Source organism: Triturus cristatus, chromosome 12 (genome assembly GCF_964204655.1).
Source record: "Triturus cristatus chromosome 12, aTriCri1.1, whole genome shotgun sequence".
NCBI classification, from domain to species: Eukaryota; Metazoa; Chordata; class Amphibia; order Caudata; family Salamandridae; genus Triturus; species Triturus cristatus.
In genome coordinates, this window is record NC_140595.1 from 76,456,172 (window position 1) to 76,479,209 (window position 23,038).

At 41.9% G+C, this 23,038-nt stretch overlaps 1 protein-coding gene across 1 annotated transcript in view; it reads right to left on the reverse strand.

The window, feature by feature from the left end:
* Positions 1 to 23,038, reverse strand: part of TIMM44 (translocase of inner mitochondrial membrane 44) — a 122,363-nt gene that overhangs the window by 52,297 nt on the left and 47,028 nt on the right. Inside the window, exon 11 of the mRNA XM_085639907.1 lies at positions 18,613 to 18,702. Within this exon, the coding sequence (XP_085496033.1) occupies positions 18,613 to 18,702 (90 nt within the window). The remainder of the gene's footprint in view (positions 1 to 18,612; positions 18,703 to 23,038) is intronic.

Sequence of the window (23,038 nt, forward strand, 5' to 3'; positions counted from 1 at the left end):
ATTACACCCTAGATCAAACAATAGAGGGATTCGTGGAATCGACTGTGGGAGGCCTACGATTGATCTTAAAAATTTATTTTGAGCTAGAACTAGATCGGACAGATTGCAACACCCCCAAATCTCAGCGCCGTATAAGATGGCAGGAACAATTTTCAAAGAATACAGCTTCATAACGGGGGCCACTGGCTTGGATAATGAGAGCCTATGCTCCCTTAAGAGGGCTCCTGCGAGCTGAGAGTGTTTCAGAGCTAGGAGCTTCATCTGTGGGGTCCAACTCAACTTTTCACCCAGGGTAATACCTAGGTAAGTAAAAACGTTGGTCTGTTCTAGATGCTTCCCACCCATTGAGACTTTAGCCGAGACATCTCCTGCCCCACGGAGAACCATACATTTTGTTTTCTCTATGTTTACCTCAAGCTCATGTTCGCTACAAAAGGCCTCAAAGCGGGATAAAGCCCGCTGCAGACCCTGCCGTGTTTTATAAAATCAGGGTGTCATCAGCGAACATGAGCAAGGGCACCCTTTGGCCATCAAGCTTTGGAGCATCAGTGGGGTAGTCTTCAAAAAACTGGACGACCCCATTTATAAACAATGAGAACAATGTTGGGGCAAGAACACACCCCTGGCGTACTCCTTTCTCTACCTTGAATTGTTCTGTGACCTCTCCCGGGTTCCCCCAACGACATGACGTTCCATTCATGACATTCCATTCCATGACATTCATGACATTCCATTCATGAAATTCTATTCCATGACATTCCTGTTGACATTCCTGACATTGCATTCATGACATTCCATTCCATGACATTCCTGACATTGCATTCCAACACATGACATTCCTGACATTCCATTCATGATATTGCATTCCAAGACATGACATTCCTGACATTCCATTCCATGATATGACATTCCTGACATTCCATTCCATGACATGACATTCCTGACATTTCATTCCAGTCCATGACATTCCTGACATTCGTCCATGACACTGCTGACATTCCATTCCTGACATTGCATTCCAAGACATGACATTCCTGACATTCCATTCCTGACATTCCATGACATTCCATTCCATGACATTCCTGACATTCCATTCCATGACATTCCTAACATTCATGACGACATTTCATGATATTCCTGACATACCTGATATTCCATGACATTCATGACATGACATTCCTGACATTCCATGACTGACATTCCTGACATTCCATTCCATGACATTCCATGACATTCCTGACATTCCATGAAATGACATTCCGTGACATGACATTCCGTGACATTGCTGACATTCCATGACAAGACATTCATGACGTTCCATTCCATGACAATGACATTCCACTCATTCATGACATTCCACTCATTCATGACATTCCATTCCGACATTCATAACATTCCTGACATTCCAATCCATGACATTCCTGACATTCTTGACATTCCATTCCATGACATGATATTCCTGACATTCCATTCCATGACATTCCATTCCATGACATTCCTGACATTGCATTCCAAGACATGACATTCCTGACATTCCATTGCTTGACATGATTCTTGACATTGCTGACATTCCATTCCATGACATTCATGACACTCCATTCCATGACATTCCTGATATTCCACGACATTCATGACATTCCTCACATTCCTGACATTCCATTCCATGACATGACATTCCTGACATTCCTTTCTTTGACATGACATTCCTGACATTCCTGACATTCCATTCCTTGACATTCCATTCCATGACAGTCCATTCCTGACATTCCTGACATTCCTGATATTCCACGACATTCATGACATTCCATTCCATGACATTCCTGAAAATTCATGACATTCCATTCCTTGACATTCATTACATTCCTGACATTCATGACATGCCATTCCTGACATTCCATTCCATTACATTCCTGATGGCATTCCTGACATTCATGACACGACATTCCATTGATAACATTCCATTCCATTCCATGACATTCCTGACATTGCATTCCAAGACATGACATTCCTGACATTCCATTCCTTGACATTCCTGACATTCGATTCCATGACATGACATTCCTGACATTCCATTACATGACATTCCTGACATTCATGACATGACATTCCTGACATACATGACATTCCATTCATGACATTCCATGACATGACATTCCTGACATTGCATTCCAAGACGTGACATTCCTGACATTCCATTCCTTGACAAGACATTCCTGACATTGCATTCCAAGACATGGCATTCCTGACATTCCATTCCTTGACAAGACATTCCTGACATTCCATGGCATTCATGACATGACATTCCTGATGACATTCCTGACATTTCATTCATGACATTACATTCCATGACATTCCTTACATTGCATTCCAAGACATGACATTCCTGACATTCCATTCCTGACATTCCATTCCATGACATGACATTCCATTCCATGACATTCCTGACATTCCATTCCATGACATGACATTCCTGACAAGATACCTGACATTCATGACATGACATTCCATGACATTCTTGACATTCCATTCCTTGACATGATACTCCTGACATTCCATTCCTTGACATGACATTCCTGACATTCCATTCCTTGACATGATATTCATGACATTCCATGACAAGAAATTCCTGACAGTCCATTCCATGACATTCCATTCATGACATTCCATGACATGACATTCTTGACATTGCATTCCTTGACATGACATTACATTCCTGACATTCCATGACATGACATTCTATTCCATTCCATTCCCGACATTCCATGACATTCCTGACATTCCATTCCATGACATTCCTGATGACATTCATGACATGACATTCCATTCATGAAATTCCATTCCATGATGATATTCCTGACATTGCATTCCAAGACATGACATTCCTGACATTCCATTCCATGACATTCCTGACATTCATGACGACATTCCATTCATGACATTCCATGATGACATTACTGACATTGCATTCCAAGACATGACATTCCTGACATTCCATTCCATGACATTCCATGACATGACATTCCATGACATTCCATTCCATGACATTCCATTCCATGACATGACAATGCTGACATTCCATTCCATGACAATCATGACATTCCATGACAATCATGGCATTCCATGACAATCATGGCATTCCATGACATTCCATTCCATGACATTCCATTCTATTCCATGACATTCATAACAATCCTGACATTCCATTCCATGACATTCCTGACATTCTTGACATTCCATTCCATGACATGACATTCCTGACATTCCATTCCATGACATTCCATGGCATTCCATTCCATGACATTCCATTCCATTCCATTCCATTGACATGACATTCCTGACATTGCATTCAAAGACATGACATTCCTGACATTCCATTGCTTGACATTCCATTCCCGACACTCTATTCCATGACATTCATGACATTCCTGATATTCCATTCCATGACATTCCATTCCATGACATTCCTGACATTCCATTCTTTGACATGACATTACTGACATTCCATTCCATGACATTCCTGACATTCCATTCCATGACATTCCTTGATATTCCATTCCATGACATTCCTGACATGACATTCCTGACATGACATTCCTGACATACATGACATTCCATTCATGACATTCCATGACATTCCTGACATTGCATTCCAAGACATGACATTCCATTCCATGACATTCCTGACATTCCATGACATGACATTCCTGATGACATTCCTGACATTCCATTCATGACATTACATTCATGACATTCCTGACATTGCATTCCAAGACATGACATGTCATTTCATTGAATGGAATGTCAGGAATGTCATGGAATGGAATGTCAGTAATGTCATGGAATGGAATTACTGACATTCCATTCCATGACATTCCTGACATTCCATTCCATGACATTCCTGACATTCCATTCCATGACATGACATTCCTGACAAGATCTTTGACATGCATGACATGACATTCCATTCATGACATTCCATTCCAGACATTCCATTCCATGACATTCCTGACATTCCATGACATGACATTCCTGACAAGATACCGGACATTCATGACATGACATTCCATTCCTTGACATGATATTCCTGACATTCCATTCCTTGACATGACATTCCTGACATTCTATGACATGACATTCCTAACATGACATTCCTGACATTCCATGACATGACATTCCTGATGACATTACATTACATTCATGACATTACATTCCATGACATTCCTGACATTGCATTCCAAGACATGACATGTCATGTCATGGAATGTAATGTCAGGAATGTCATGGAATGTCATGGAATGTAATGTCAGTAATGTCATGTCATGGAATGGAATGACTGACATTCCATTCCATGACATTCCTGACAAGATACCTGACATTCATGACATGACATTCCATTCCTGACATTCCATTCCATGACATGCCTGACATTCCATGACATGACATTCCTGACACGATACCTGACATTCATGACATGACATTCCATTCGACATTCCGTTCCATGACATGATATTCCTGACATTCCATTCCTTGACATGACATTCCTGACATTCCATGACATGACATTCCTGACATTCCATGACATGACATTCCTGACATTCCATTTCTTGACATGACATTCTTGACATTTCATTCCATGACATGACATTCCTGACATTCCATGACATGACATTCCTGACATTCCATGACATGACATTCCTGACATTCTATTTCTTGACATGACATTCCTGACATTTCATTCCAAGACATTCATGACATTCCATTCCATGACATTCCATGACATGACATGACATGACATGACATTCCTGACATTGCATTCCTTGACATGACATTCATGACATTTCATTCCGTGACATAACATTCCTGACATTCCATTCCATGACATTCCTGACATTCCATTCCATGACATTCCTGACATTCCATTCCATGACATTCCTGACATTCCATTCCACTCTGCTCTAATCCACTCCGCTCCAGTCCATTCTAATCCACTCTGCTCTAATCCACTCTACAACACTCTGCTCTAATCCACTCTACAACACTCTGCTCTAATCCACTCTACAACACTCTGCTCTAATCCACTCTACAACACTCCGCTCCACTCCACTGCATTCCACTGTATTCCACTCCACTCTATGACACTCCACGCCACTAACGTTTAGCCATGCTAAACAGCAGTCACGCTGGTGTACGAGATGTCTAAAACACATTGGCAAACCCAATAGCTCTTGCATAGGCGAGACCTATTGGCTTTGCCAGTGCTTGTTATGATTGTTCTTCATCCACCCTTGGGAATGTCAACAAACTGTTTTAATTTGGTAAGCTTTAGGAATCCATTTTAAATTAAGCAGTTCAAATGTTTTAAATGCACTAACATATTATGTCAATATTTGCATATATCTTTTAAGAGGTTCACTGTAATTATAAGAACATGCCTTTTCTGTTAAAAATAAACATCCCCATTGCTTCAGTTCACTGCTTGTGAGAATGTTACCTTATTGCAATACAATGCTAGTAACTCATTCATCTAGCCATCATCTAAAATAACATATTCATGGTGCAAATTAATATTTAAACATAGGCAAAGTAATATACAGATCCTGAATTTCTGATACAAGCATTAAAATGCAACAATAGGCATTGATGCCTTAAGGCTACTCACCAAAAACGATCTATTCATTTTAAATGGTATTGCATATTATTGCACCATCATTGTTTATTTGCAGATAGGTATCAAATGGCATTAGTGACCCAAATTGCTTTTAGCAATCTATAGAAGGCCACTAATAATTTATAGAACCAAAAAGTTTAAAATCAATAGAGAAAAGGGTAATTTGAATGGAAAATATTTGGAAAAACACAGGGTTATGCAGCTTTTACTTTGGTATGTCTGTCCTTTCTGCTGCTAGTTTCTGTTTCTGGTGAGGAAAGTGTGTTTAAATGCAAAGTGTGTTTAAGACTGCAGTACTGCCTCCTATCCACAGGGGCAGAGCTGAGCAAAAATATAAACACACTTCATGAAACACAGGTCCCCACAAGGCAATTATTTAAAAAGTTGCAAAAATCGACACAGATGTTCCTGGAGTCATTTTTTTAATCATTTAGAAGACATTGCCTTGTGGGGACCCGGGTTCAGGTCCCCACAGTGCAATCAAGTCCCCACAGCGTGAGTGCGTTATCACACCCAAGTCCCCACAAGGATAGCAACACAAACACACACACAATATATATATATATATATATATATAGCTATATAGCTAGATATATATATATATATACATATATACACACACACACACATATATACACACACACATAAATATCTCTCCAAACAAAGTCCGGTAGAACGGGGCTCGAACTTGCGGCGGTCCTGAACAGATCCCGGAAATATCAAAATTCGCCACACTTATTCCTTATTCACAGAATAAAGTTCAGGACACTTCCACAGTGCTCAAATGCTATTTATTGCAGACACGATAGCCTAGGACCAACGTGTTTCACCTTTACGGCTTTGTCACGGTAGGAAAGACATGTTACACTTCCGTATTCATACAATCGTGATCTAAACATAGAAACAGGATCTGCATGTTTTTCACAGAAATACATGGGCGCCCATGTATTTCTGTGAAACGACACGCAGATCCTGTTCTACCATGACAAAGCCGTAAAGGTGAAACGCGTCGGTCCGAGGCTATCGTATCGAGAACTTTATTCTTTGAATAAGGAATAAGTGTGGAGAACACACATATATATGTCCATAAATGTAATGTTTGTGCTATGTCGGGACAGCAATACTCAAGACAATATTTTACTTTGTAACTTCTCTAAATTTCCTGCTGTGGCCGTGTATAGATCATTCATTAGCAGAACCGATCGTTGTATTCTTGAGTTACATAATATGTTAGTTTGTTTCCTCAATTAGTTAAGAATAGTTTAAACAACAGAATGCAACTAAAATTGCCAAGAAAATGCTGTTCAAAGGCAATCTGTCCTCAGATGATGAGGCAAAAAGTCTTCAGAAGAAGAATCAAACTATGGAAAATAAAAAGCAGGGTGCCAAAGATGGTGAGCAATGATGAACACTCCAGCGTGCTAATGTGATGTGCGATCTGCAAAGGAATGGGGAGGTCCGACAGAAATTAACATTTCATACAAATGAGAAGAGCTGTGGCACAGAGTCAAGCAGGCTTCATTTGCGTGCACCATTTCTGAATATGCAACATAATGGCAAATTAGGACAGCAAGATTTGCAAACTAAGATTGCTAGAATGGCATTATTGTTTTTGTCAAAGTATTTGTGTATGCTTGAGTTTGTGAAAGAATGACTGAATGAATAAATGAATTAATGACTGAAGTCATTTTATAAATTGTAAATACCTGAAGGTGTCTTTGCGCTAATCGGATCAAAGCCAGGGCGGCCATCAGCCTAAGGGAATATCTTAGGTATCGCTCAGTAACGTCTTGTGAAAATAACCAGGACTTCCTCTGTTTCCTGAATTGCTGCAAGATGGGTTGTGAGCAAAGTCCAAGAGTCGGGGAATTCCACAGCTTCCCACCACTGTATATGAGCGTTCATCTGCCCCATTTTGCTCTTCTAATTCTTGAGATCATGACCATACGTGCAGAGATTGATCTGAGATTCCTGCTGGACATGTACCAGGAGAAGCGATCCCGAAAAAAAGACGGACCGGCTCTGTATAGGGCCTTGTGGATTGTGTGTGCGAAAACTAGAAATTTAACAAAGGCTTCCTTGACTTCTCTAATTTGCTTGGTGTGTTTTTTGAACGTTTCCCCTTTTTCTTTTTATAAAAATTTTTTTTATTGTTTTTTTCGGCATAAAGGACAATGTCAAGCATGATATACAACAGTGCATTGAACATGGCATCAGTAACTTCAATCAGGGAAGCATTGACAAACGAATGTAAAAACCCCCCCTTCCTTCCCCATCCCCCGTCCCCGCCCTCTGCGCCCCCACCCTTCAAAACAGGCCCCCCAGCCATTTCCCCCATATTTTGCGGACTTTTTTGGGGCAGCCCCGGGCAGCGTATAACGACCGCTCTTGGGCCGCACACCAATCCACCCCTCTACTCCAGGTAGGCCTTCTGGGCGGATCTGGCTGTGACCACACGGCCGCTATATCCCTCTTAGCTACCATAAGGGCAGTAGTGAGAAAGTACTTGTCGTTACGGGACCCGTCCATCCCGTCCGTGATGCCCAGCAGAGCCATTCTAGGCTCATGGGGGACCTCCCATCCCACGTTTCCCCTTAAGTGTGTTCTAGCTATGTTTTTTTTTTTTTGCACATAAAAACTGCTATTCGGGAATTTTAAACAACAATGGATATGTTATGGACAGGGCTACTGGAATTATGAGTCAGGAAACGGTCAAATAATGCCGCAGGGTCGGGTAAATTATGCGGCAAGAAAAGGCTAAATATGTGGCATAATGTGGCACTTTTGTTTTATAGTATTACTTCATTATTTTGTACTTTTTACACTTGTTAACACTGTCTGGGCATTGGGTGCACCTCATTAGCACCAGTCTAACACCCAAATACAGCAATAAGCAACAGAAAGTTCGACCAGTCAACTTTGCAAAAGGCCTTCCAATACGCAGCAACATGTCTCAGTGTTTTTAGTAACTTTTGAACCGTTTGACTAGAAACAATTTTTTTTGTTAAAATGTGCAGCTTATGAAGCAGATGATGGACTGTGTGGCAAATGCAGCACATCCATAATTATGAGAAAATTGCCGGGGCAGCACAATCGCATTATTCCAGTGGCCCTGGTTATGGGACAGCTGGGCATTACAAGTTCCAGAACATGTTCTGTGTAACAGTCCGTAATCAGACTCTGTATCGTGTTGTTTGACGGCCTTCATGTTCTCACAACTGTGGAACCTCCAGCGGGGCACTCCCTGAATACAAGCATGTTCAGTTGGCATAAATGCCACTCCCCTATGCCAACTTCAGTATCAGAGTTCACTATGGACACTTTGAAGCATCCATTGCGTTTGCCTTTGTGAGCAGTGGCAATGCTTTGTTGCCACGGGTTCCACCAGGATCTACACAGTCGCCTCTTCATCTGGATGTCCTTCCCTTGTTTAAGTGGATGTACGACTTGATGGAGCCAACACAAATGCTCTCCAACACATCAAAAGCTTGTTGTGATGTTTTCACAATTTTATTTTATTGTCAGCTGAAGAGAATGGTGTACGTTTCATCATTGACACAACATTCACAATTTGATTATGACAAAGAATTTTGCTTTATCTGTTGAACCCTCCAACAACTTCAAGAGAAGTTAGAAACCTAGGACTGACCATGGATTCAGGCCTATCCTCGATAACCCAATCTAACAATGTCATAAAGTGGCTTCTACACAATGGAAACAATATGCTGCATATTCCCACATCTTGCATACCAATTTAAACTGCAAGCCATCCTCACTCTTGTAATCTCCAAGCTTGACTATGCCAACAGCCTATGCCTTGGAGCACCCACATCCATGATATGCAAAACGCTGCCGCTTGGCTTCTTCTCCACCCTTACTTAAGAGAACTAATGACTCCAGTCGTGCAATTACTCGACTGGATAGCTACACTAAAAGGGAAATGTTCAGGGCACCCTGCAATGTCCATAGAGCCTCCTAAGGAAAAGAACTGCTATACCCACAAGTTAAATTCAAGCAATACAAACCAAACAGAACACACATCTCCAGGCTTGCACCACTCATCATTCCACCTTACCATAAGAAATCCGTAGGAGGCACTGCTTTCTCAGTACACGCTACCAAGCTCTGGAACACACAACCAGCCAGTATTAGATGCCTCCAGGACCATGTACACTTCCAAGACGATTGAAAACATGGTTATTTGCTAGATAACTACACCATCAGCAAACCGGTATCACAGCAAAGAAAACAGTCATGCTCTTAAGTGCAATATTCAGCTCACAACCCACCAACTGCAAACAACTCAACCAGGAAATAGTTTCATTATGCAGGTAAGCAAAAAAGGGCTGACTAAAGGTTCGCTGTGGCATTTTATATAGTAATGCACTTTTTTGTATAAGAGGTATGGCCTACAATACTACTAGAAGCATAATACGCAGCGGTCAGCAACAAATTGTTACTATAAAATTCACCCAAGACATAAAGCCAAACATCACCAAATGAACAGGCATGGAATAACTGAAGTGATCTGTCATACATTATTAGGCACGTTTGGGGGACTTTGATATAGTCCATTCACTGCAGGTCCCAAGTATCTATACTATCTGACCGCTTCTATACATCTCACATAGACACTCAAATATGAAATGATAATAAAAAATGTCCATCCAAACAGATCTCTCCACGTCACTCTCCGTCAACCATGCCTGCTCAGGACCACGATGATAAACAAAATCTCAGACTGGACATCCCAGTGCAGTAATCTGATAAGCAGATTAGGTCACACGAAAGACCATAAAGAGACCTGCAGAGCTTTCAAAGCAACGAGCCAGCTACAAACCATAAAACTGCACGTCTCTTACACTTCACCAGCCAACATGCTGCGTGCTATAACACGATAACCACACCTCAGTGGTCATTACACATGACATGGAAACACTTCCCCACACAGGATCAAAACAAAGACAACATCCTTCTTGCCACGCACCTTAAATGGCGGAGTGTGCTACTCATGTAGGCAAGCACTTCAGCCCCCACATAGAGGTAAGTGCTATATAATTAATGCAATGCAATACAGTACAATCAGTATGTGAATGCCTCTAGAAGTATCGCGTTTACCAGAATAGTGATTGGTTATGCATACGCAACATTGATTGTTTTATCATGACGTGCCATATCAAGTGTGTGGCTTCTGTACCAAGAAACCTTATAAAAACTGTGTTACTTTGGAGAAGAGCCAGTTCTTTTTGGGCTTCCTAACTGGGCAGACTCAGAGCTAGTGTGTTTATTGATGTAATACTTAGTCTTTCACCTTACTTCTTTGAGAGCAGACTCTCTGTCAGTCTGTCCACTTGCTTAATACTAAATTCCTTCCTTGGTTTTTTTTCCTCAGAAACTGATCATATGCTAATCTTCTTGCAGAATAATGTTTTGACTATTTTGATCGAAGTTAATGCCTAATGACTAACAAATTACGTGTTGCCTTCTGTGATGATAACAATTTGAATAAACCCATTGAGCTACAAACTGGAATCCTTGTGTCGCACAGGTTTATTAGCCTTGGGCTGGTCTTCCAAAGTCTCTCAAGGGGACTTACAAAGACTCAAAGTCTCCCGATTTTGCACCATTTTTGGAGTTTTATATAGTGCGAACTTGACTCGAAAATATCAGGTATCAGAGCACTTTACATGAGCACCAGTTACGTTACACAAGGACACATTCATTTTTTTTAGGCACGGGGAGATTAAGTGATTTGCCCAGAATCACAGCATGTTGAGCGTCGTTGCCGAGACTCGAATCCGTTTCCCCAGATTTGAGATCGACATCTCTAGCCTGTTCGGTCACATCCTCTCCCCAAAAGTGCATCAGCATCTGAATCCTGCATCACGGTGTTGCCGTGGTCATTCACTCTGCATTTCAGCTGTCCACATGGCTACCCGGTTATGCTGCTCAAACTAAGCTTTGAGGTGGTAGAAAGTTAAGCGCCAACTGGGAAGGAACATTGTAGTTATCTGGTATTTAATTATTCCTCGCTTATATTCTGGCTTTTTTTCTTCAACGACTAAGAATACATTATAAAGTGGGCAGCAATAGAAGATGCAAGGCTAGAGTCAACTTTCAAGTAAAACAAGTGCTTGGTAAAGGATCAGCTTGGCAGTAATCCCTAAATCTGAGGATGGAGCGCTAAGCACTTAATTATTCCAGAACCTCTTTTATAGTCCATCTGAGTCCAAACACTTCTCATTTTAACAAAACTCAGTAACAGTGCAGAGAGCAGGATACCAAAACAAACATTTTTCATAAGAAAATGTAAGAGGTTTCTTCTACATTATGTACTCAACAGAATACACACCTACAGTCAACTGAATGAGCCTTGAATTTTTTTTGGAACAACTTCAAATTCTTTCCTGCTAAGCCTATAAATCAGAAGTTAACTTTTGGAACAATGTAAATGTTTGTTAGAAACCCAAATGTGCCCCCGTCTCTACTTAAACTTACAAAAGAAACAAAATATGTTATGTTATGTTACAAGGTCTTGTAGAGCACACGTACACCAAGCAGCTTCATGGTGCTGGAGTCCAGGGGGAGCTGCCGCATGGGAGATTTAGTCTTATGCTTGCCGGAACAGCCAGGTCTTTAAGTGTTTCCTAAACTGTGCATAGGAGATCAGTGATCTAATCTCCAGGGGGAGAAAATTTCAGAATTGAGGGGCCAAGACCGCAAATCTTCGTTCCCCGTGTTTCTTACGTTTAAACGACAGGATGGCCAGCAGATTCAGATGGGAGGACCTAAGGTCCCGAAGAGGGACATAGCGCTGAATCCGAGAGGATATAAATGCCGGACTGTTGCCATAAAGAGCCTTGAAGGTAATACACCCCAGCTTAAATGCACAAAGTTTGGCTACTGGAAGCCAGTGTAGTCTTACCATTAATGCCGTAACATGGTGCCATTTGGGCTCATGCTAAATGAATCTGGCCGCCTGATTTTGCACCAGTTGCGGATGTTTTAATTGATATGCCGGGATGCCCACATAGATTGAATTGGCATAATTGATGCGGGAGATGACTAGGGCCAGGACAACTTGGGTCAGGGCTTCTATAGTAAGAAATCTATTGATCTTCCTGTTCCTTCACAGCTGGAAGAAGCAGGAAGAGACCACTATCCCATCTGGGCCTTCAGCGACAGATCACTGCTGATGGTAATGCCGAGACTTTTAATTGAGCATGCTGAGAGTGGGTGGTTTCCCAATTCGGGTGGTAACAAATTTGAGTTCCAGGGGTTAGCTGGCCCACTGATAAGGATCAGCTCCATTTTATCAGGGTTCAACTTCAGATGGTAATTGTTCATTTACTCACTTATAAATCGCATGGTTGATTGGAAATTGAGAACAGAAGATGCCGATTGACTGATGTCAAATATCAATTGGAGGTCGTCGGCATAGTTGAAGGAGCCGACCTTCCTTTCTCTGAGGGAGCGGATCAGGGGCAGTCGGTACAGAGAGAAGAGCCCTGCGGCACTCCATAAGCCAGTTTCATTTTGGGGGAAGAGATATGAGCGAGACGGACAGCCGGAGTGTGGCTACTGAGCAAAGATAGGAACCACTCGAGAGCCAGGCCACGGATCCCAGCATTGCTTACACGATCAGCCAAAAGATTATAGTCGACCATGTCAAAGGCTGCCGAAAGATCAAGGAGAACCAGGGCCTGGGTAATGCCCCTATCGACCCCCTCCTAAGTTCGTCCACGACATTAAGAATAACCGTATCGGTGGAGGGAGCCGGTCGGAAGCCAGCCTGGTGAGGGTCGAGATACTGAGAACTTTCGATAAAGGAGCTGAGGCAGCTAGCCACATGTGTCTCCAGCACCTTAGCCAAATAGGGAAGCAGAGATAGGGCAGTAATTTGTGAGGGCTAGGGGTCCGACCCAGGTTTCTTTAAGAATGGGACAGTTTCCGCCTCTTTAAATACATTTGGGACAATACCCTGCTTGAGGGAGTTTTTAAGGAGCACGAAAGGGGGATCCAAGCAAGTAAGAAAGGCTTCCCGTAATATGTGCGGGGGCAACAATCAGTGGGGGAGCCAGATCCAACCTTCCTTAGGAGGCTAAAAAAGACTTCCCTAGAGATAGAAGGGACCTGATCTAGTAGTAGAGGGTTACTACATATAGATAGTGGGACTGCAAGAGGAGTGTTGGTAGGAATACTAGATTTGATAATGGCAATTTTTTGGGTCAAATAAGTGTTGAGGGAGTCACATAAGGCTTGCGTGGCAGCAGGCTTTGCTGTGACCCTATCAGGCTTGGATAGTTTATCCACAATAGCAAAGATTTCCTTGCATTTGTTAGCAGAGCTTAATATCTTATTAGAGAAATAGGCAGCCTGAGTTTGTAAAATAGCATTTTTGTATTCTTTTAGCTGGGCCTAAATGCATCTTTTTTGTCTGAGGAGTAATTTCGTCTCCTGTTACGTTCTGCTTGACACAGGGCAAGTTTCTTAAGTTTCAAGTCGTTAGAGAACCAGCGTTGAGCATCATGAGGTCTCGATGTTTTGATTTTCTTAATGGGAGCAAAGCTATCACTGGCAAATTCGAGCCAAGATTTGATTCTTTCTGCTTGGTTGTTAATAGACTGCTGCTCTGGTGGAGCTGTAGTAGCTAGCAGAGTACAGAAGTCTCCCAAATTGGAGCGTCTCCAATTTCTTGCCATCTGGCCTAGCTTCGGGTGGGACTTAGTTAAGTGAACATTGGAGAGGATAAATGTTATGAAGTGGTGATCTGACCAAGTACACGGGGAGATCATTAAATTAGAGACCATCAGATTAGAGGTCCAAACTTGGTTTAGAGTATTTCCGCACAGAAAGCAGATCAGTCAGTTCAGCAGAACTGGTTCTCTCCATAATGTCATTGGCCCAATAACTGAAGTCTCCAATTATAAGGATTTTTTATAGTTAATGACTAATTGGGAGATTATTTCACCCAGTAGCTGGGCGAATAGTGGCATATGATATGGGAGGGGGGGGTCTATAGATCAATACACAGATAAGGGGGGAGTGGGGAGAATCAAGTTTTAAAATTAAGCTGTCGACTGATGGTAACCCGCAACCGCTAGGAATGTAAACTGTAGTTTTGGATGTATAATGGCTGCGACCCCTCCCCCGACTTTCCCCGTGGCCCTGTTAGCCTGAAGGATGCAATGGCTGTTGGACACAGCTGCTCATATATATCGGGAGTAGGCTCTTCAGTGAACCAAGTTTCGGTGAGAGTAGTATATCTGGTTTATCAGAGTCCAGGAGCTGAAAGATTTCTAATTGGTGTTTGAACAGAGAACGGGTGTTCAAATATGTGACTGTGAGTTTGGTTTGTTCATGACCCTGGGGGATTGAGGGGTCACAAATAGGCTTTTGCCTGGTGTAGTGCTCCTGGCAGGGAGGCTCAAGGTAAATTTCGGGAAGGAAGTCTCTATACTTTAGGATCCCAACGTTGTACAGTTTGGTGCAAGTAGCACTATCGAGAGTCTTGCTAACGTGCAAAGATTTCAACTCCATAGGGGAGTTGCACAAGATTTGGACATGGTGTCTGGCCCCTGGTTCCGTCCGGACACAGATGGGCAGATGGGCTTTCCTTTGGCGCTCCCGCGTGCGGACCGTCATTTAAATGCCAAGTGTGGTGTTAGCTCTTCCCCACTCCCGCAATGATTGGTTCTCGGAGAGAGTGCGGAATTTCCGGGCCAAGAGCCGGGTAACCGGAAGAAAGACTGAGAGACTCAGTGCTAATACAAGGTGAGCAACAGAACAAATTCAGATTCAATAAACAGTTTTAAAATTGGTGTGGCAGCAGCATATAGTTAAAACAATGTTGAGGGCCGAGCAGCAAGTCAGAGTAAAAAGTATATAACCCAGCACACACAATACGGCAGTCGCACCTAAGATGGGCGCTCCCGCGCTCGCACCATCAATTAATTGGCAAGTCCGGTGTTAGCTCCTCCCCCCTCCCGCAATGATTGGTTCTCGGAGAGAGTGCGGAATTTCCAGGCCAAGAGCCGTGTAACCGGAAGAAAGACAGAGGGACCCAGTACTAACACAATACGGCAATCGCACCGAAGACCTAAAATGTTTATCATATGCTGTTACTTTAAGTTCAATAGCAGAAGTAGGGTTACTGAAAAAGCCTGGAAGCAGGACAATTAATAAGAGATTTAAAGCTTCAAGCATCTGCAGAGCAAAAATTGTTCACGTGGCTTTTAGAGAGCATTCCCCAGCAACACTTGATTAATAAAAGTCTACACCTTGTGTGTACCTCAGAACAACACCTATGAAATCAATGTGAAACCACAGAGCAGCAACAAGTGTCGTAAACCTAAATTTACTCAACCATGTGCACCAAGATGTTTTGAGAAGGAAAGACAGAAAATGTAGAGAATATATATAAATAAAGAACGCAGTCGGGAACAGAAGTAGTAAGATTTCCAGCTCTCCAGATGCAAATAAACAAAAGACAAGTGAGGATCAACAATGAAACAGACATCAAATAAAGTGAATTGAGGACAAGTTCCATGGGTGCATAGGCAAGAGTTATTTAGGTTTACTACAGCATCTTTGTGTGTTTGTTGTAGGGCATGGGAGGTTTTGAGCCTTGGAAGTTACAGACAGAAGGAACTGCTACCCGAAGACCATCTTATTTGTTCAGAACTGGTCGGCAGGTTAGCCAAAAAGCTAGCTTTATATGTGGGGTGGTGTAGTTAAAGTAAATTCTTGAATATACTACAGTGGAGATTAAAAGAAAAACTGGGAGCGCGTTTGATCCCACGGTAAACCACCCTTGAAGTACATCCTTGTTATTTGATGCCAGAAAGTAATTCATAATATTTAAACAAAGGTCAGGAGCTGTCTGATTGCTGGCAGCAATAGGATAGCCTCCCAGTCGTTCTAGACAGCCCTGGTAAATCAGAATGCAGAGTTGGAAAGGCCGGTGTCCTCTCTGTGACTTTGAGGGAGAGGCCTTTTCAGGTGATACTGGTGTAAAGCCAAATGTTCCTGCCAGAGGACAGACTGTAACAAACATACAGAGGGCTCAAAAGGCAAGATGGCTCCTTCGCTCCTATTTATGCGCGTCATCACCTCTTAGGCAGCTCTCTCTCAAGCCTATAACGACAACGCAGTGGGTAGAGAGCCCAGTTTTGGAATGCATACACGTCCTTCGGGTCTCATCTGCAGGACCAATCCGGATACCATCCTTTCTAGCCATTAAAAGGAGGTCCACTGGGTTGTGCAAGAGTAAAATATACTACTAAAGAACCATATAAAATCCCTTGGTACATGGCCACTATCAACATCAATACCACAGCACACTGCCTTTGGCTGGGTCTAGACCTGATAACGCACTGCAGAAATAAAAGCTGTAAATCTATTATTGAGTAATCCAGTGCAGCACTACATTTTACAATTAAAAACTAAAGTGGGCAAAATGAGACTGCGCGCCTTCGGAAAGTTACTTACCTGTAACTGTGGCACAGTAATGTGAGGGTGACACTTTAAATCAAGACAGTGGTACAATAAAGAGCTCTGCAACACTGCTCTGCCTTGGTAGGCACACTGTTCTTCTCCATTTTATTTACTCACTGGCCTTTGCAGTATAGCTGTTTTTTATGCTTTTCATTAACAAACCTCACCATTGTCCCTCCACTGCTCTTCCTGGTTGGACAGCAATTGGCATATTTGATAGGCTAGCTGAGACTGTGATCGAGATGTGGTGGAACACTTGTGTTCTCCGAACAGACGAAATATGGAGGTATAGATGCACAGGAGTCTAAATAAGTTCCGACCAACAATGTACTATTGATTTGTACAAACCTGTGACATGCCACAAGAAGGAGTCATAACATTTTGCTGCCTAATTTGAAATGGAGCACGGAGGTGGAAATACAGTAAATAAAACACTTCTTTCCCAGCTTAAAAATATTCAATATCAAATATTAGAATATATTTATCACACAATAAAAGTTGACAGCATCTGATCCCATTCTTACACACAAAGGACCTGATTACGAGTTTGGCGGTCGGCATACTCCATCACAAACTTGACGGATATTCCGCCCCCCGTATTACAAGTTCCAATATATCCAATGGCATATAATGGAACTCATAATACAGCGGATGGGCGATCCGTAAAGTTTGTGATGGAGTAACCCATTCGCCAAACAGGCCCACAGTGCTTTATAGAACCTGATGGAAGTCTTGCAGCTCTCCTCTATAATTCCCTTTAGGAGAATGGAGGTTACTTCAATGAAGGAGATGGTATGCTATGGTGTGCAAGCCATGGGGTATGACAGCATCAGGAATGTATAAAGAGCCAACTGCTCCCTAATGTGAGAGGCCAGCAAGTTGGCTTGAGGGGCAAAACATGGAAGCTGGACAGCTTTGTTCAACAGAAACGTTGAAAGTAAATCTTTTCCTTAACTGGATTTCAAAATCTTAACCCCCTGAATTCGGATATGGGCATGGGTTAGTTTATCAGGACTGTGATTATTAAGACCTTTCAAAATAGACGGATCTTTGATAATTGATGCAGCCGGTGGTTGTCGCTGAGTAATGTTCTCTCAAGTTGAAGCCTTGAGTGATTAACCTTGCCTGACCAAAGAACCCCTCCTCTTTCACAGGTTAAAAGTAGGGAAAGTCAGTAGATCTTACCAAGCTGTGGCCTACAAGCTGGGCTGCAATCACAAAGGTCGCCTTAAACCAGTATTAAAAAGCATCTAAAAGGAGTTTTTAAGACCGTGTCATTTCAACATCTCCTACACCGCTTAATTCAGCTGCTATGGAGAACCGCTCTATGGGCATTACTTATATATTAGATACATAAACATTGGAGATTGAACATGCTCTTTTACTGCTCCTTTCTCAAAAATATAGAAACACATCCCAGTAGTAAGTAGCATAAATGGTTAACTTACATCAATGTTGTCGATGTCAAGAATCTTGGAATGGAACTGCAAGGCCATCGCTTTGGCTTGTTGGATTGGATGAGCAAGTTGACTATATGTCTGAAACAATAAGAAGTCATTGTTGGCAACCTCAACAGGCACACTAAAATTTTAGACTGATGATAATGAAAACCTTTGCCAATTTTAAAATGTTCCCTCAATCAGTTTTCCTCAAAGATGAGATCCCCAACAGTGTTGACCAATTTTAGTGAAAGTAAAAAGGCAAACAAATGTCTACCGGATTGTGTGGAAAGAAGCAATTGACGTGCTTACCCGATAAAAAGGCAAAAGTATGCTATTGATCATTTAATCACACATTAAAATTAAAAGGTAAATAAATCGACAACTATGACTGCCGAAATCACTTGTCAACATTGCCAGCTAATGTTTGCAATCCCAGCACAGAAATTCACAGTGTTGTGATTCATAGTTTTCAGGGCAATGAAGACTGTAAACAATTAAAGTGATGGCAGTAGAATGTGTCTATTGGTAGGTGGAATGAAAAATCTTTTTAGCAAGTCTGTTTATTAAGAGAGAATATTAAACTACATGCACTTAGGTAAGTGAGTAAATGTATTCGAATTTTCATCCATGTAAAAAAAAGAATGACATATTCAATTTAAAGGTTAAAATGATAAAAACGAATCTTTAGCATGAACCTGATGACCAGCAGTCATTTCTTGAACTTCGTCGCAGACTAAAATAAATGAATGAGGGTCAGTGACTGGAAACGGTAGGCTTGTGCATATATTCAGATCTCGATCTCTCGATCTCTTGATCTCTCTCTCTCGATCTCTCTCGATCTCTCTCTCTTTCTCGCCCCCCCACCCCACCCCACTGGGGATACTGAGGACATTCGTCAAACCCATCCATCTAGATTGCTTGTGTTAGATATACAAGACTGCACCACTTTCCTTGTTAGGGGTCTAAGTCAGCAGAAATTTCTTGAGCCTTAATTGTCTACACTAATGGAGGAATCAGGTTTGTAGTGGAGACGGAGTTCTATGTGCACACATTGCTATGTTAGCATAAGCGCTTTAGATATAAAACGCCATCTTGCCACTTTGCTGCTTTTGCAGACGACACTGCAGGTAGCTGTTATTACAAGAAAAACTGCTCGCTTGCTTTTTCTTCACATGAGAACGGTCTGTTGTTCACATCCCTAGACGTGCACTGCGACCTTAGTCTGAACACTGTGTGCAGAAGCCGTCAAGGTCAAATAACAATGTATGCTGTTGAATTCAGGTTGATCGGCCCACGCTCTAGACATATCACGCACACAGCTGCAAATATCTGAAACTCTCGTGCCTTTAATATTGCATTTGCATGCATGATTCAGGCACTTGGAGAAAACCTTTTCCAGACACAAGGCAGAGCTGATCCTGTGATGTGATTCACCTAAGCTGATACTTATGGTATGGGGTTCCCCATTCAAGCCTAGAGGCCTTTTATTAGTTTCATAAAACTAGCTTACTTGTGAAGGGAGGGTGGTTGTATTCCACTATCATTTGTAATATGATTTCGCCCTTCATTTTCTATGGTATTGTAACAGTGCAATGGTTTTGTTTTTAATCATTTGTCTGCTTATGTTAGCCTAAGTACTGCATCTTAGGGCACGTAGTTAAAAATAAACATTTTAAACTTTACCGTGTCTCTGATTACTCTTGTTGTGGACTGATATGAGAATAATAACGAAAAGGTGTTTCTGACTCCCACCATTCCTGAGAGTACTCTAAGTCACTTGTTCTGGGTTGTCTAATCATTGGTAGCTTCGAGATGATACGGAGAACGAATGAGACACTGATGCTAGTCGGATAGGGGTTCTGGGTACTGATGTGAGTTATTGGTACACCTCAATTCACTGAGGTCCTGGTTTCCTGCGCATAGTTCTGTTTATGAGCAGAATCCCTGCAACAGGTTATTCAAGAAAATGATGTAAAACATTTGTGTATTCCAGGTAGGTTGGTTCTACCCACAGTCATGACAATTTTCTCCATGGCCAATATGGCTCATGTGTTTGACAACCTGTGTTCCAGAGATGACATTTCAGGCAACTTCCTTTCGTATTCTAGTGACAAAAGCTGGTTCATACAGGGTCTAGAATACTCATCTGGAGTCCCAGGTACCACCACTGGGACATCAAAGGCAAGTTTAAATTCAGGATATCAATAATCAAAGCTAGGCATCTTACGTTACTGGTATTTGTAAACGGCCTGTATACCGAAGCTTAATGCCGCTATAGAGAACAATAAGAGCCTGCTCTCAGCCAACCTAATTTCCCTTAAAGAACTTTCCTCATTTGAAACAAGTTTTTACTTTTTCAAAAGGCTATTATGAAAGACAGAAAGCAGCTCTCCAAAGGGCGTATGCTCCACTCTTTGGGGACTGATATGGAGAAGGCCGTCACCATAGGAAACCTATTTGGACTTGTAAATGTCCAACATATGTTGGCCAGAAGAGATTAATGTACACCCTGGGAGGTGTGGTTGAAATGTAATAGCCAAAAAGAAAGGTGAGGAGTCATAAGTCACCCTGTGCACTATAACAGAAGCCTTGAATAGCGCTCTTTTCTTGATGGAATACCAATGGAGGTTCTGAGGCTGGGGTTATGTGGCCACAGTCACAACATCTACAGCTAGAAGCAAGTTGATCTGCTGCAATTTGCACCAATTGTATTCTTTTTATAAGTTTGTTTGGCAATCCAAGGTAGATATCTTCTCTGTTGTCTTTCCATCCAGAACTGAGCTTTATAGCACAACTACCAGATATATGGCGTATTGTTCCTTTTTTTTTTTTTTTTTGGTTTGCAGTAAGTATATAAAAATGACATCACTTCCACATGAGATATCAGTGCAAAGATTCATATTTCCAATTATGGCGTAGTGTTCCTGTCGTCATCACCTCTGCAACATATATGCCTTGTGATAGGGCATATGGGGTCAGTATTGCTGCTGTCGCATATCACCTGTGGAGTGCCTTGACAGATTTTTCTTTTTGCATACTGGATGCAGGTGGATGCTGTGGAAGCTCAGACAAAGATGAATGTATTGATTGAATGAGTGATCCCTCTTTTAGGCCTGCGTCTTCAGTAATATGTTTCAGCAAAGAATTGAAAACGCACTTTTTAAATTTACTTAAACATGTCTGTACCCTATTTTGGCGTTTGCTGTTTTTAGTTTCTTTGTGCTGCGTAGGCTCTGTACCTCTTACCTGTCACTTTGTGCTCAATGGGTCATACTGGCAAAACACCCACATAAATAAAGCAAAGGAATGACAGGATTATGTTGGCAACTATTAGCCACAAAGTAATTGGCGACTCTTAATCACAAACCTGTCTTTATTGGGAACAGCTGCCAGCTTGAGATGGAAACAAACAACCTCAAAAGCTACTAAATCAAAGCTCTGGGGTCTGCCATTCCTCCACGTGGCATGCCCTACCTTGCCCTGTCTGAATCCTGCATACTAGAGAGTGACTTTAACAACTAGATCTAACAAAGCCAAAACACATCAGAGACTGCTGTAAATCTGGTACCTGGACAACAATTTCACACTTTTTACTTACTTTATATATATTTTTTAAATGATTAAACCTATAGCCAATCTTCGAAATAGCCTGTGTTAGAAACAAATTCCCTCGAAGATCCCAAGAATCGAAATGCTAAAAATAATAGACAATCACTCCCTCTGTTTTAAAAAAGCTAAGGGTGGGGGGAAAAAACAGAAATGGAATGGAAAAATCTGTTATTCCGTGCAGCCTTTTACAGACTGACTGAGGGCAAATACGATCCTGCAACCTGCAGGAATCATTACAGTCCAGGCAAGAAAATGCATACCTCATTGGAAGGAGAAATGCTCCCCAAAGCGTACTGGATGCGCGTAATGCTGTAGGCGGATGTGTTTGTGCATATGTTGTAGATTCAGGGTGTTTAAATGTAATCGGCCTGCCAGAGTTTATTTTGTATTTCATTTTCAGCAAAATTAAGCCCTTATGTTACTGTGAATTACAAAGACCCACAATGCCTCATCTCTGAGCCTTCAGTCAATGGTCTTTTTACTGTACAGAACACTACTTTGACCTATATTGTGCTCACGTTTTAACCACTTCATAGGCACAGAAGCAAACTCGAAATAAGGATAATTAGAGGCATGCCCCCGCACAGTTGCCCTCCACAGTTAAGAACATAACATAATGTGTGTATTTGTAAAGTGCAAGTTCACCCAGAAGGGTATCTTGGCGCTAAATTACAGATGTTTATTGTTACCCAACTCAATGGTACTCACTTTATCGACCTCAGAAGGATGAAAGGCTGAGCAGACCTGCCCGGATTTGAACCTGTGACCTTGAGGTCAAACACAGGCCCCTACAGTGGGCGAATTAGTCCACTGAACCACCAGA